This window comes from Gymnogyps californianus, chromosome 5, assembly GCF_018139145.2.
Source record: "Gymnogyps californianus isolate 813 chromosome 5, ASM1813914v2, whole genome shotgun sequence".
NCBI lineage: Eukaryota > Metazoa > Chordata > Aves > Accipitriformes > Cathartidae > Gymnogyps > Gymnogyps californianus.
In genome coordinates this window covers 4,873,270-4,889,737 of record NC_059475.1, presented here as the reverse complement: position 1 = coordinate 4,889,737, position 16,468 = coordinate 4,873,270, and the positions used below count along the sequence as shown (strand labels likewise).

The following is a 16,468-nucleotide window of genomic DNA, read 5'->3' as shown; positions in this document are numbered from 1 at the left end:
CCTGCGAGTATTTTGTATTTTAGCGTAAGCAACGTGAAATGTGCGCCTATTCGGGGGAGGGAAGGAGAGGAGGGGGCAGCACCACATGCATTTCTTGTACGTCCTTAATTTCACGGGTTACTAACGTTTGTTTCAGCGGACAGAGTAATTAAAAAATTCGCAGGAGCCCGGACAATTCTGCAAAGCCTCTGGCTGCCCGGTGCCGTCAGGACCTGCGAGCTCCCATCGCGGGGGGGGGACCGAAGAGCTTTGTTCCACTGCAGGCAGCTGCCCGCAGCGCCAGGCTGCGGCTCGGCGTGCAGGTGGAGCTGCGGAGGCTGCCCCGTCTCCGCCAGAATTCAGCCCAACTCCTTTACATTACACCTGGTCGTTGCGGATGTAAGCAGAAATTCACCTGCAAGAATTATTCAAAGCACCACGAAAGCCAAGGAGACTGGGGCTAGCAAAGCAGAACACTGAAAAATCGGTTTTCGCAGAAAAGATCACCCCGTCTCCCAACTGAAAAATGCTTTCGCCTACAGCAGAGCTTCAGAGCGTGTTTGTAACACAGCTACTGTTAACTTATTATGCTATTGCTTCGAACATATTCAAGCATGGGGGCCTACCTATACTACAGGTATAAAATTATAATACGCACATATAGGTATTTTTACACACACACACTTTCATACACACTGTGTGTGTAGATTGGTGTGTGTTCTTCTCTTCAAATACGCTCTTCTGCTTCTGCTCTACCATGTACTCTTCCCCGGTCTATTCAGAAATCGAGGGGCACACACAGAAGCCAGTTTTATCGGGGAGGGGGAGAAATCAGTGGTATTTTGCGGTGTTTCCTTCTCAACACGTCCTCCAGCCGCAGAACAATCTGTTCAGAGCCAGGGAAGGGAGCAGGGTCGTTAGCTCAGTTATGCTGCCCTTCAGGTTACATTAACGCCTCTAAAGGCACGGGCCAAATTAAAAGCGACAAGGCAGCGGTCCAAGAAGTATTTTGGTCGTGAAGACCCCCACATCTTTTCTAGATTCACAAGGTTGACTTATTTTGGGGTTTGGGTTTGGTTTTTTCTTTTTTTTTCAGAAAATTGACAATATTCTTTCTTCACGTTCTTTTCCAAGCGATATTTTTGCTTTCTCCATCAGCACTGAAACGTGAAATCGAAGTTTCACCCCTGGAGAAGAGGAATCGATCTCCTTTACTTTCAGAAAAGGCAAGAGCACCCCTCTTTCCCCGGCACCCCGGGGAAGGGCGCTCTCGGTGGGGCACGGCGGGAGGCTCTCGCTGAAGACCGGAGCCAAGGACCCGTGCTTGGACAAGAGGGAAACCCACAGAGAAACACGGCTCGGATTCAAACGTTTTCCCTTTTCCTAACACCCCCGTCGCCGGCTAGCGAGACTGCAAAGCCGAGCTTCCCCGGAGCCGTGCTGGTCCTGCCTTTCTCTTCTCACACCGGGTTTCAGATGGAGACACCGGCCCGCGGTCGAAACACCTAGTTTGGAGTTATGGTCCCTTTCAAAAACAAAACAAATCCCTCCAAACCTCGTGGGGTTGTAACGCCCCAGTTAACTGCCAGTAAGTTCATTAAAATGACTTTTCTGAGCTCCTTCTTGGTTCCTCATCGTCCCTCCCAAATGCCTGTCCCGGAGGCGAATCGCCCGCCCCTTCACAGCCCCGAGCCCGTAGTACCTAAGGGATTAAGGAAAAGCCCCAGCTCACACCAAACACACACCAACCTCTTCCTCCCTCGGGGGGTGCGGAGGGGTCACCCACCCCCGACGTAAGCCTGCCCTGCCTGGAGGGGTCCCTGCCTGCTTCCCAAAGCCGTGGCCACTGGCAGAGCCGCCCCGGGGCCGCCCGCGCCGCCGCTGGGAAAGAGGGCGGCTGCTCCTCTTTGGGGGGGGGGGGGGGGGGGAGGCAGGGAGGGCTCGTGCTCTTCCCAGAAAAAGGGACCAGCCCCTTCTTCCCCCAAATTGCCCCCTTGGGGTCCGCCTGCTTGCGGTGATCCCCCCCGCGGAGGCAGGGCTGCCCGCAAACCGGCGCCCTCCGCGGCCTGCGGAGCGAACGAACAGTCTTAATTACTTTGTCAAAGATGAAAAATAGCAATTGATTTATTTTTCTTCCCCTGCCCCCTCTTTGCAGACAAGCAAATGCGCAAACGAAGGGGGCGGGGGGGGGGGAGCTGGCACCAGCGGGAGGGGGGATTGGGCTGTGCCGGGACCCCCAGCACACAGCCCCCGGGCACCGCTGGCTCGGAGGGTGCCCCCTCGTCCGTGCCTCCTTCCCCCTTCCCTCTCCCCCCCAACATGCACTTTCCTGCCTTTACGTCGCATTCGTGCCGTGCCTTAGCGGAAAAAAAAAACAAGTCACGACAGAAGCAAGCGATAACACCTCTCCACACATGCCCCAAACACGCCGACAGTCACCCACGCAGTTCCCATCCCTGCGCTAAAATCCCCCGTCTTGGCTACTTTATGACTGGATTAAGCATTGCAGCTATTGATCTTAAATCTGTCTCCTTCTCCTTCCTTCCCACTAGAAACTTTGCCTAAAATTGATGGAGGCAGTCGCAGCAAGAAACTGCACCCTCTTCCCACTCCCCCCCGTTTTCTCCCAGGACTTCCAGCCGCAGCCTTTGCAACCTCCGCAAGTGCCATACTCTGAAGTCACAGCTCGTCCCGGGGTCCTCACTTGGAAGAGGAAATCAGCTTGTGTAAAGCAATTCACACAGCACATTAATTCCCGCTCCTAGCAGGAGCTTTCCTTCTTCCCTCCTCTCCTTGGTCTCACCTTTTTCTTTTGGTTTTTTTTTTTTTGGTGGCACGATGCTTTCCGGCAAACCCAGAGAAAGCCGCTTTGGTGGGAGTTCTCCACAGAAGACGGCCATTTAAACTCTTTTCTCCCTTAAAGCTAAAAGGCAAATACAATGGTAGGGATGAGGAAGGGTGCGAAGACCTCGGGGAATGCCTTTAAATGCCCGGTTAAGACTGCGACTGAATAGCCTTTTTGTTAAAGGTAATTAGATTAGAGAGATGTTAAACGTTAGCTGTGAAATGCGCTGATTCAATCTGTACCAAGCCCTTTGTGGATTTGACTTGCAGTCAAATGTGGTTTTCATCCGATCGTTAGACTTACGGGTAGGTGACACTGAATTCGGGCAGGTCCCCAGCAAGTGCGCAGAGCTCTTTCTGCAGCTCAGGACAGTCTCATTTGCAGCCCGAGAGACGGGCAGGTCCCCATCGGTTCTCTGAGGATGCAGAGCTGCAAAGCGAACTTCCAGCTGCTCCCTGGTGAATAAACCTGCCCTCCCCCAGAGGAATCTCGCAGAGAAATTCCAGTTTTGGGTAACAGGGAAATGTTAGTACATGTGTAAAAAAGGTTATGGCTTTTCTTATAACCAACGATGGTTTTAAACCATTATAATGATTTATCTATAGCGATACACAATGCAAAGCCAAGAACAATATTGTATTCACTCAGCTGAGTTAGAAATCAAAACCAGCAAAAGCAGGTATCAATAAGCCAGATCTTGCAAATCTTCACCTTCAATTTCTTGTATTTCCCTTTTCATTCTATCTGTATACATGAATTTTTATAGCCTTAATTCAACAGAACAGTTTTCCCGTGCAGAGAGCATGGACCCTTTTCTTGAGACAAAGATTCACCTTACCAGCCTGCAATATTTTGCACCTCTCAGTTAATTATGTCCAAATAATGAAGAGACTGTAAAATCTTTCAAGTGATAATTACCTGTTATTTTTCTCCTGTGAAATGCCTCAGGCTCATCCTGCTATTTAGTAGCTCTACTGTACACTTCCTGATGAGCTTGCTTCCAATTGCCTTACCCCATGTAACTCGCTGGATGGCCCTTGGATTTTCAGATAATTGTCAAAGTCTGGTATCCTCATTGTAAAAAGGAGTCAGTTCCCGGAGAGATTTAACTCCTTCAGTGGAGACCACTGTAAATAACAGAGAATTAAAAGAAAGGGAGATCAGGTGGAGGGAAAACAGAAGCATCTGGAGGAAATTTCTGCACCACTGGCCAGGCATTTATGCTCCTAACAGCTATTTAACCCATAGATACATGTTTCTTCATTTGGCCAGACGTTTGCCTTAACCACAGGGCATAATCTCAATACAGGGCATAACCACCACAGGTTTGAACCTCCACTTTGCAATAGGACAGGCTTTAAAAAAAAAAAGCGCACATATTTAATGAAAAATGATAAGTAGATGCTATTTACAGCTCTAAATACATTTCCATGATTTACCCATGTGCAATCAAGTCAAGGATATTTTTTCTGGTGCCACAGTAAGCTCCAGACTTAGCCTACCCCAGTCACTGAACTCAACACTTCTCCCTATTCAGGTAAGAATGTACTCATCCTTACATCACAAACAAGATAAAAATGCATCTTTTTGGACTAGTGGTGCTCAAAACTGGATTAAGAGCAGTAGTTTCTTCTAACTGTACAAATACATAATAAGTAGGGTTAGCACAGAGAACAGACAAATAAGCCTCCTTAAATCCATGCTGGCTCTGTGCAGGAAGAGCTGCAGAAACAACATATAGAGGAGTGCTTTGCAGGGCAATCCAAGTGCTTCTGGTTGTCATCAACCAGGTCGCTTTATCTCAGTCTTGGCACAAACCTAAGAGGAGTGATGGACAGCGGCTGTGCCAACCGTGGGACAGGGAGGCTGGAACAGAAGCAGATCCTGGCGGTGAGAAGAGCGTGGCAGCAGCCCGGATACCAGATAGAGCAGGTCAGGGAGACAGGGCCAAGGAACTGCACATGGAGGGACACTGAAGCCCAGCACATTCACAGGGGAGGTTCACCTGCAGAAAGGTGCCCAAACCACTGTCGTGGTTTAACCCCAGCCAGCAACTAAGCACCACGCAGCCGCTTCCCCCTCCCCGTGGGGTGGGGAGGAGGAAAAAAATGTAAAACTCGTGGGTTGAGATAAGAACAGTTTAATAACTAAAGTAAAATAAAATACACTACTAACTAAGAATAATAATAAAATAATAATAATAATAATTGTAATGAAAAGGAATATAACAACAACAACAAAAAAGAAATAACACCCAAGAAAAGACAAGTGACGCACAATGCCATTGCTCACCACCCGCTGACCGATGCCCGAGCAGCGATCCGCCCCTCCCGGCCAACTCCCCCCCGTTTATATACTGGGCATGACGTTCCATGGTATGGAATACCCCTTTGGCTAGTTCAGGTCAGCTGCCCCGGCTCTGCTCCCTCCCAGCTCCTTGCACACCTGCTTGCTGGCAGAGCATGGGAGACTGAAAAGTCCTTGGCTTAAGATAAGCGCTACTTAGCAACAACTAAAACCTCAGAGTGTTATCAACATTATTCTCACACTAAATCCAAAACCCAGCACTGTACCAGCTACTAAGAAGAAAATTAACTCTATCCCAGCTGAAACCAGGACAACCACCTGCAAGGTGGTTTTGCTTGGCAAGTGGGGAAGTTTTGGAGCACACAGACTCATTGTTCAGCTGTGAAGCATCAACTCAGCTAAATTTCAACATTAATAAAGATTAACACTCTAAACAACACTATCTGGAAAGAGTAATTCTCCCAACTGTGCTACCTTGGTCGCTTGTTACCATGTGAACATACCACACTAAGGTTTGAACTCCTGATCAGAAATTTGGAAAGAAAAATCTCAAATATCACAAAATATGAGAAAGTTGATTTTCTAGGCAGATGCCCTGGGAGGACACCATGAGCATCACACAGAAAATACACCAAATTCTAGCAGACAACCAGTCCATTTTAACACCTTTCACTCACTGCCTTACTCACTTTTGACTGTTGAGTCAAAACCAGTAAGAACGAAAAATCGTGGCATGCACCTCTGTGAGGCTATGGGAGCTTTCCCAGGAGTCAGCAACATTGACTACATGGTCCCATTTTAAGAAAAATACTTAATAAACATACTAATGTAACTACTTCAGTATTTCACAAGGCAAGTCATGATACTCATTTGGATTCCTGATTGGGGGGAAAAAAAAAAAAAGAAATCCTTAAACCTTTTCTGTGGTCTCTCATAGGCAGTTCTTGGTTTGTTTAAACCAGAGTGCTCCGCATTTTTTTTTTTTCCGCCCTCTTTCACTGTGAAAGGGGAAATCCCCCAATACATAGTGAATTGGGTATGGAGATTGTCATACAAAGATAACAAAACTGTGACCCCTCTTGTCAGCATGAAAATATCCCACACTTTGTCTTGCAGAGTGCCAGATGAAGAAACCCATCTGTTCAGGGTTGATAAGTCAACCCAGTCTTGGGATGTAAGTCTAAATCACTGCGTGGTTTGTAGGACATTCACAGGAGCAGTGAACTTTTAAGGTCATAGGTTAAATCTAACTTTATTTTGGCTGAAGAATAAATGCTAGGGGCAAATTCTCAGCTACAGCTTCTCTCACTGGGATACCCATTTTGAGGACATTAGTAATGACTCCCTTTACCTGAACCAAACTGGTCCCAGTGTACTTGGAACAGGTCTGTGGGAATATACTGGTGGAAATGCTTCACCTAATCACATCCTCCTTAGCAGACTCCCACTGTAAGTCCAGACAGAGTCCTGTCCTGGTTTCAGCTAGGATAGAGTTAATTTTCTTCCTAGTAGCTGGTATGAGGCTATGGTTTGGATTTGTGCTGGAAACAGTGTTGATAACACAGGGATGTTTCAGTTACTGCTGAGCAGTGCTTACCCGAGTCAAGGCCTTTTCTGCTCCTCACCCCACCCCACCAGCGAGGAGGCTGGGGGTGCACAAGAGTTGGGAGGGGACACAGCTGGGACAGCTGACTCCAACTGACCAAAGGGACATTCCAGACCATATGACGTCATGCTCAGCATATAAAGCTGGGGGAAGAAGGAGGAATCAGGGGACTTCCAGAGCGATAGCGTTTGTCTTCCCAAGTAACCGTTATGCGTGATGGAGCCCTGCTTTCCTGGAGATGGCTGAACACCTGCCTGCCGATGGGAAGCAGTGAATGAATTCCTTGGTTTGCTTTGCTTGTGCATGTGGCTTTTGCTTTACCCATTAAACTGTCTTTATCTCAACCCACGACTTTTCTCACTTTTACCCTTCAATTCTCTCCCCCATCCCACTGGGGGGGAGTGAGTGAGCGGCTGTGTGGTGCTTAGTTGCTGGCTGGGGTTAAACCACAACAAGTCCCTATTCTGGGGTCTAAGCCCTGGGTATGAGAGAGCTGGGTATGCCAACACTGTGGCAGCTGGGAACTACCCCATGGTTGAGGAACAGAAGACAGGGATATATTACAGAGCCACTTTTCAGCTCCATTACACCGTCAGATGGCTCAAAGGGGCTGGCATCACAGCAGACAATCTGGCTTACAGCTCGTACACATGTGGCTGTTATTCAAAGCCTTCTCAGCTGTTAGTCAAAGCTACATAATCCTGTAATGTCTGCACTTCACTAAGCGCAGACCTATGCTCTATAATCCCACAGTGCTTTTTCTGGTCATGCTGAACTAGACTTGAATTGTAGCCTACCTTCAACTTTAATTCTGAAGAGACAACTCCAACAATATTTGCAGTAAAAAATTACATTACAAGTACTATTTACTCCCCAAGACAATCTGTGCATTCCATTTAGGGTATTGGATTCAAAACAAAGACACTGAATTGCTTAAAAACAGTTAGAAAAAGCAAGTAAGCTTCTACCAGTTTACATATTGAAATCAGGTTTAAGCATTCCCTTGAGCATAAATCTCCAAGTAATTAGGATGACACTGCTCTCCTAAGGTACAAGATTCATTGTTTAAATGACCACTTTGTTAATTCCTATGGTTCATCTTCTGAAATTCTGGGTAGCTTCAACACTGAGCTCCAAATATACTTAATGCCTTGGTCATATGAAATATTCAAGATGATCCGCTATCTAAGGCGATGGAAAACTGAAGCCAGACTTCAGTGTCAAGACCATTTTCTTATTAAGCTTCCCAGCTCCCTCCTATAGTTGTCAGTGAGACGGTAAGAGATGAGAAAAAAGATCACCAGAGGTATTTCAACAGCCAGTTTCTCCTGAGTACCTTTTTCATTTAATCTTTCTTTATCCTTTCCTAATAAAGCCACAGTTATCTGGGACACTCAGAGGATGTTTTCTCATCACATTGCAAAGAACTTAAAAAAAATACAGCTAAATACCACATTTCTCTTCTGCAGCTAAAGAAGCAGACAAACAGGGCCAGCACAGACAGGCAGTGGATGAAACTGGAGAAGGGAGGAGCCTACCAAGGATGACATGAGACTGGAGCTTAGCTCTGCCACCAGCCTCCCAGGTGACCTCAGGCACATCACTTCATCAGAGAGTTTGAATGAACATGGGCAGTAACCTCCGTTCTCTCTCCTCCTGTTCAGCAATACATTCTTCTGAGATCAGGTTTGACTCCAAGGACTTAAACCAGTTTCATATCCCCTTGTGTGACCTCTCAGTAGAGAGGCCAACAGTCTGGAATAAAAGCGTTTGTATAAGTAACTCTAAGCCATCTGAATTTTAGGCAAATGCACGAGTATAAAGTACTGTTATACTGGCAGCCAGGATGAGGTTTCACAGGTTTAAGGAATTAAACCCTCCCCACTCCTCCAAAAAACTCTTTCTGTCAAACCTTAACTGATGTCGTGGTTTAACCCCAGCCAGCAGCTCAGCCCACACAGCCGCTTCCCCCTCCCAGTGGGGTGGGGAGGAGGAAGGGAAAAAAAGTCAAACTCGTGGGTTGAGGTAAGACAGTTTAATAACTAAAGTAAAATAAAATACACTACTAACTAAGAATAATAATAAAATAATAATAATATAATGAAAAGGAATATAACAAAAAAAAGGAAATAACACCCAAGAAAAGCCAAGGGATGCACAATGCAATTGCTCACCACCCGCTGACCGATGCCCAAGCAGCAATCCACCCCTCCGGGCCAACTCCCCCCGTTCATATACTGGGCATGACGTTCCATGGTATGGAATATCCCTTTGGCTAGTTCGGTCAGCTGCCCCGGCTCTGCTCCCTCCCAGCTCCTCGCACACCTGCTTGCTGGCAGAGCATGGGAGACTGAAAAGTCCTTGGCTTAAGATAAGCGCTACTTAGCAACAACTAAAACATCAGCGTGTTATCAACATTATTCTCACACTAAATACAAACACAGCACCGTACCAACTACTAAGAAGAAAATTAACTCTATCCCAGCCGAAACCAGGACAACTGAAAGAAAAATTGGTACAAAAACCTGTCTATGAATCAGTCCTTACAACATATTTTCATAGTCTCTATAAATATGACACTGCAATATAACTATGCGTTGAGGCCACTGTGCCATGGTTAACCCATACTATGCTTTCCAAATTGCATCATACTGCTAGAAAACCTTCCTCAAAACTTTAGCGTTTTTAGCACCTTGGCATTAAATGTCTCCTTTCCAATCCAGAAATTCATTTATTTCTTGTCCTTTGCACACAACATCAGCTGACATGGATTCATTGGCATTGTCCCTTCACCGTAGCATCCCACACTGACTCCAAAGATTAACTCTATGTCCAAAAATAGCTGGACATTATTAGGAAGCAATCTGAATCAACAAAATCAAAGTACACGGAGTTGTAGGAAAAAAAAAATAAATCTATTCCAGCGGCCAATTCAGCCCTTAATAACATGCTTTAACTTGGTCAGCCTTGAATTGGTCAGGCAGTTGGACTAAATGATCGTTGTAGGTCCCTTCCAACTGAAATATCTATTCTATTCAGATCCGAGATCAGGTAATGAATCATCTTGAGTTCAAAGCACAAGCCAACAAAGCCTCACCTTTGTCCAAGGTAACAGTTGTCCAACTTGACTGGTTACATACAGTTACAATGAAGTCAGCAATATTCTATAGCTGAAAGACGGAATTCATCCTAGAAAGGGATTTGAAGCAATCTAAAAGCAGTTTCAAAATAATGTTCGGTGGACAGGCAAAAGTGACTATAAATTAACGGAGAAATTGTGATCTTGGAAAATATGTGCAAAAAGTAAAGTTTACCATCTGCGTGTGCTCGTGGTCTTTAATTTTCAAGTTAGTCAAGTGACATTAGCGCAAGAAGAACAGATTCAAAAGAGTAAGATTTAGCAGCACAGCAGCCAGTGCCTCCATATGCTGGGGTCTCAGATCTTTGTCTGTCTGAAACTGGAAGTTAAGTCCTAGATGGAAAGGACCCAGAGAGATCCTAATGACAAGCCTACCTCCACTAGCTTTGGCAAAGCAGTTCTATTGTGGTTCTTTTAAATTTTTATTCTTGTTTTCCTCATTACCTGACATTTTGCAAGTAGCTTCCCATTCGTCATGACAAGAATTACTGTCATTCATTCAATCATTCATTCAGTGTCTGAACAGCAGCTTAGGCCACTGAAGATACAGACTGAATTCTTACCCTTCCCTCATGCATCTTTCCCCCGCTGCGTATTTTGCAATCCTTTTCTGAAATGCCTGGCCTACCAGCTCAAGCTTGGCTGGTGGATCATCGCCACGTACTTCTGACCAGAAAGGCAGCTAAAGGGGCACTATCTTAGGTACCTCATATTTTCCATGTCAGAGTATGGATGAGACGGTGTACTGGGCCTGTCTCTCATCAGCAGTAAGACTGCAAGCATGAATCAGCATAAAATAGAGAAGCTGCCTTGTCAATCTTTGCTTTCTTTTTTTTCCTCCCTTGTGGTTGTTTTTGCCTTGTTTTGTGATTTTTCACATTGTTGTTTTGGGGTTGGTGGGTTTTTTTTTGTTTGGGGTTTTTTTTGTGGTTTTTTTTTTTAGTAGTACTTTTTTTTTAAAGTAGCATTGGATTCTAACAGCAGCAGCAATGGAAAATAACTCCAACCTCTCACTTTTTTTTATTGTTTTTCCCCAAAAGAAAGTGCTTACCATTTTTAAAGCCTTGTGAACACCTAATAGAGAGGATTATATTTCCCTTTTTCCATTTGTTTTCTTAACATATGTTTAATAAAACATCAATAAAACCCATTTTCAGTTAATCCTATATAACCTTTACTTTCAAAATGTCAGACTTGCCTAACTATTGTATGTTGTACAGCAAGGCATCCATGCTAACCTCTTTCCTTCTCTGGATTTATTATGTTAGCATAATATGGTCACATTCTCAAGGAAAGATCTTTTCTGAGATGACAGGTCAATGCTCAGCATCTCTTACAAATATATTTGGGTTCAGGCATTCCCAGCTAACTATCCCTCTTCTCCTCAATAAACACATCGGTAATGGGGGAATCTCTGATGACTCTGACATGTTGTCCTGCCACTGCTCACACATGACTCCCCTTTTAAAAAAGGTGAAAACATGTGACTAATTGACACAAGAGACATCTACACAAAACCAGAGACACCCAGAAAGCAAATTTCTCCGTTCAGAACACCCCAAAACACAGGCCCTCAAAGCCACTTATGGATTAATTCTCTGCCATTTATCTGCTATTTTATTTTTTCTCTAGACGTTGTGCAATGAGGGAGCAAGTTGCTGATGCACGCACTTGATATTCTAACCTTCTTTGTCTTGCTGTTAGGGGGAGAAATCCAAGAAATCTTTTGGGGGTCCTTTTATAGTTTTAGCCCTCAACTGCTAAAGCAGTCTCTGCCTGGAGCTCAGGAACGCCCGGCCTTACCCAGGCCATGCACCACAAGCTTTTACACACCTGCTTCTTCATGGCTAGCTGCAGAATAACCCCTCTTCACAACAGGCAGTCATTTTTCACAAAACACCAAGTTACGACAGCCAAGAGCAGCAGCAGAGAAAGGAAAACCATGACCTATTAAGCAGGCCATTTTCTTGACTAACTTAACAGCAGACTTCAATAAACCTCATACAACACCTCTTGACTGTGCCCTTACCAGGCACCCTACAGAGCAGTCCAAGCTGGAAAAGCAGCCACACCAGGGGAATGCTGCAAAATCCGACACGGAAAACAGGAGAGCCTTAAGAAAACCAGCACACACGCTGCACAAGAACAGATCAACAAACAGACCAGAGCCTCAAGGCTGTGGAAACCAGGAGCAGAAACACCCACAGCGCAGATTTCAGAGCCCCTAGAAGTGACCAGCCCCTTTGCCTCAGCAGCCTCCCTGTCTGAGCAACCCACCACGGATTCACTCGGACTCTCTGGATTCGGGCAAAGCCCACCATCGTTGCTTTACCCACCGCAGGCATGGAAGGCAAATGGTTCCTTTCCTCTTCAGAGAAGGTTTGTGGGTTTTTTTTCAAGTCATATTTAAAGTTTCATCTCCCTTACTCTTCCTTACCTTGAGATAAATAGCCTCAGAGTATTCACTGCTTCCACAGCAGCCAGCGCTTCTAGGTCTCTGCTCACATTCGTTTATCCACACTCATTGCAATCGTTCCATCTCTTCCTGAAATACCACGTCCCAAGACACTTACACATCTCTAGCTACGAACATAAAACTAAATACAACTTCTAAAGCATTTAAAGATTTTCAAATGTGGTTAAATTTAAACAGTGCTCAGTGGTTTTCAGCTAAGTTAGATGCCTATCTTCCTTAGAAATTTTAAAAATCCATCTTACTTCAAAACAAAGCTTTACAATGAAACTATTTAAATCATATAACCAAGCTCCCCTGCTACTTTAATTCTTTTAGATATTTGCCTTTTAAAAATATGTGTAACAACACATGAGTCAGAAAACGAAGGTGTGTATTTTCAGTTTGAACTTAGCAGATTTATAAGCAAATCAGTTACTGGGTTTTGGGGCAAATTGTAGCCATATGCATTGCAGCTACCAGTTTACATATTATTTAAACGTATTAAAATATAACTCAAATCTCACACATGTGAAGCATAATTCTCCTATTTTATCAATATGGTTGCCCTTGTTATTGCGCTCTTCATTTCACTATAGCTATATCTTATGAGGTTTACTTTTTCTATGAGATTTTATTCTAAAGGTAGCAGAATCTTGCTTGGTGCCATGTGTGTGACTGGCACCATTGGCTTGGTGTGCAATACGGTGATTGATTTCATCTTTCAGGTACCTCTGCGTATGTGTTTTCCACTTCAGATGCTGTAAAAGCAAAAGAATCATATTACTTTTGAAAGACAATCATAAATCTTCATAAACAGAGATTTTTATACATAATACTTTTCAAAGTAGTTTTGATATTTCAATCCAAACTTCCAATTATTTTCACGGGAGATACTCCTAACATTTGAATAAACGTCTCAACTAAAAAGCATAATTTAATACACTTTTGTTCCATGACAAGATATGATGAAGGGGTTACGATTACTTTCAGTCTCCCTTGCATAGTTTCTAAGGAAACAAGATATCACATCAAATTCTCCTTTGTTGGAGACTGCACATTAAGGACTTTGCTGAAACTTAGCATCTAAGCATCTTCAGATATCCTTAGTGCAGAATTGTAGCTTTTTGGCTTACAGGCTTCAAGTATAGTCGTTCCTTGAGTGACACTACAAAGCATTTTTTTTCCCTTCTTTTTTTACTTTTTTTTTTTTTTTTTACTTAAAGTGTTTTGCTCTGCTGCTTTGAGACTAACCCCTCAGTTCTCTTCAAGTTGATTCAAAAATCTGAGGGAAACCCATAATTCACATACTTGCATCTCCTGCATTGTGACAATAACGTCTCTCTTACAATCCCAAACACATCCTACTGTAATTGTACCTGGGCAAATGGATAGAAAAGACATATTTAGTAAGATGATATACTTGGAAGAGACTTTTTGACAGTGGAAATACTTGCTTCTCAGTTCTGTCACCTCACCATGGGTGTGGGATTTGGCCAGGTGAGGACATGAGGCGGGCTCACTCGCGCTGTCACCGTTCCTGTCCCCGACGAGGAAACGGCCACGGGGCCATTCAAGCTAGGGTCTTGCATGGTATGGTGAGCTATATGGTCAAACGCCGGAGACAGTTTATGCCTGCACAGATGTATGCAATATATCCACCTGGACAAACCAATTACTTCAGTGTCAGCATTCTCATCTCTCCTATGTCAGAGGAAATTTTTCAGAGCAGCAGTCATTACTTCATAGGAATTGTTACAAAACAGATGTCACAAAGACATCTTTGATCTAGAGGATGGCTCCTGCCTCTTTCTACCCAATTTGCTCGTCTTCGAGCAACACATCATTACTCAACTTGGAGCAATAACATTTAGACAGACAAATGGAATTGATTTTGACATCTGGAGATGTTAACCTGGAGAATTTCACAGAACTTGGCCAGACATTCCTTTCTCCAACTTCCTGCTGGGATTGACAATTATTAGTGGTTTCACTTCAGACATAAAGTGACCAAGTCTGCTTGGTCTGTAGCAGACAGAGGGGCAAATTCCAGGTATCACACAGCCCTGATCCTGAGGAAAAGCAAAGAACCCCCAAAGAAAGGGAAGGAGCGTACAAACACACACTTCAATGCGATTTTGATCAAGACAAATACAATTTGGGAGCATGTGTCAGATACAGGAAAAAAAAATAACACAAAACCAAACCAAAACCAGACTGGAAATGAACATGCAGCCCAAGGAGGAGTAGCTGCAAAAAGAGTCTGCAAGGCAGAACTGTTTCTTCTGCAGAGATGATCCGGAAACAACCAGCAGCTCATGATACCAGCTAACAGAGTCAGCAGTGTTCAAACAGGGCTGACCCAGGGTCTCTTGGGTTTTTTTAGCCTAGCAAAATCATCAAGAACTGCTGCAAAACTCAGATTTAGTTACAGCAGGCAAGAGGACCTGACATATGGCTTCCCCTTGGACAGTCCCAGGCAAGAGAAAGAAGGATATGTGCATGCTCAGTATTTACTTTTGGTGTGATTACCACCCACCATACTGAGCCTAGAAAGCTTGTATGGGCAGCCAGAATACTATTAACACCTGTGGCAAGTTTTTATAGCCCTTTCAAATCCCACACAATCACAGGGAAGCAAGCTAGTGCAAACCACAGTCCAGAGGATGTACAACAAAAAGATTAAGTGTCATCTGCACGATCTACAGCTGGCCTTTCATCAGATCCACGCGTAACCCCCTGTAAAAATCCTCCAGGTGATAGCTCATACTCTGCTTTCTGTTTCCATGCCACTGAGCATGAAAAATCGCTGCACAGTGTAAGCTGCAACAGGCTGGCAGGGAGTGAAGAAGAAAAAGAAGTAAGACTTGCAGAGGCTTCTGTCCAGTACAGAAAAACATAATAGGATGTGGTGATGTTTTCTTAAACCATATGGAGTTCTAAGTTGAGATAATTACTACACCAAGTTCCAGGTAGGTATTTTATTGCCTTTTATTAACTTTCCCTACCATCTACACTCTTGTTACCAGCTAGGCTTATGCATCCCTTTCCTTAAATCAGCTTCAGTTCTAGAGAAAAGGTAAGTTACACTTGGATAACTCCATCTAAGATTTTATTCTTTATGGAAGGCAGAGAAGAGCACGTAGAGGTGAGGTACTCTGGAAAGATGTTGTGTATTTAAAATATTTTATGCAAAAAAAGCACATGATAGATCTACCTAGTCCCCCACCCTCTCTGGTTCTCCACACCACCACCTTTTCAAACCAACTGGTGAAGTATTGCTTAATGCATAGTAAATGCCAAACAACCAAATCAAACAGTTTGACTCTGGACCACTTTGCTTTCTCCCCCAAATAATAAAAGCTGCACATATCAAATGGAGTGAATGCAGATGGGGAAAGTGATTTGAAAATATGTATTTGTCCTCTTCCAAAGGATCCGTATGCTTCAGTGTTTTAAAAATACAGCTGGCAACAACAGAATTTGCTGAAAAACAGATTGACTAGCAATGACCTACTGAAAACAAGGTTTATAGTACTGGTAATGTATTAGCCGGGTATATTGACTAATGGGAATGGCTTCCATTTTGCTCGCAGTGCTACAACAAGATGTACAAACACGTGAAGTCATTGAAAACATTCAAGCACAGAGTGGTCCCAGAGGAGCAATGGCAGAACTCAGGAAAAACAACCATGTTCTGGCAGGCATACCAAAGAGTAGTATTTTATCAAAAACCCATTAAACTCCCCTCTAAGTTTATTGAATGCCTTTTCCCAACCTGTAGACTATCAAGACAATTTCTTGCTAGGAATAAATCCACATGCACAGAGAAACGGTGAGACTGTCGTAACAGCTCAGCCGTTGCTTGCTTATTCCACTGACTGAAGCAAGGATTTCAGATGGCAACGACAAAAGCAGACTACAAAATGATCCTACGGTGTTGATTTTGCTAAGGTTTTCCTGTTGACAGCTCTCTTGCCCACTTCCTTCAATAATGTCTCAATTACTTCCAAAGTAATTAACTGTCACATGGATGAGTAAGTCAGGCATGAAACATCTGATTCAAAAAAATACTTGTGTGTGAAAAACATAAGATTCCATTAAGGGATGGGCTGAACCACAACCCTAACTCCATGGTAT

General features: G+C 44.0%; 1 protein-coding gene across 1 annotated transcript in view; it reads right to left on the bottom strand.

Moving 5' to 3' along the window:
- The window catches only part of SLC6A5 (solute carrier family 6 member 5), a 37,759-nt gene extending 33,859 nt beyond the window's left edge, over positions 1-3,900 (bottom strand). The window contains exon 1 of the mRNA XM_050897003.1: positions 3,838-3,900. Coding sequence (XP_050752960.1) covers positions 3,838-3,900 — 63 coding nt within the window. The remainder of the gene's footprint in view (positions 1-3,837) is intronic.
- Positions 3,901-16,468: the final 12,568 nt, after the last annotated feature.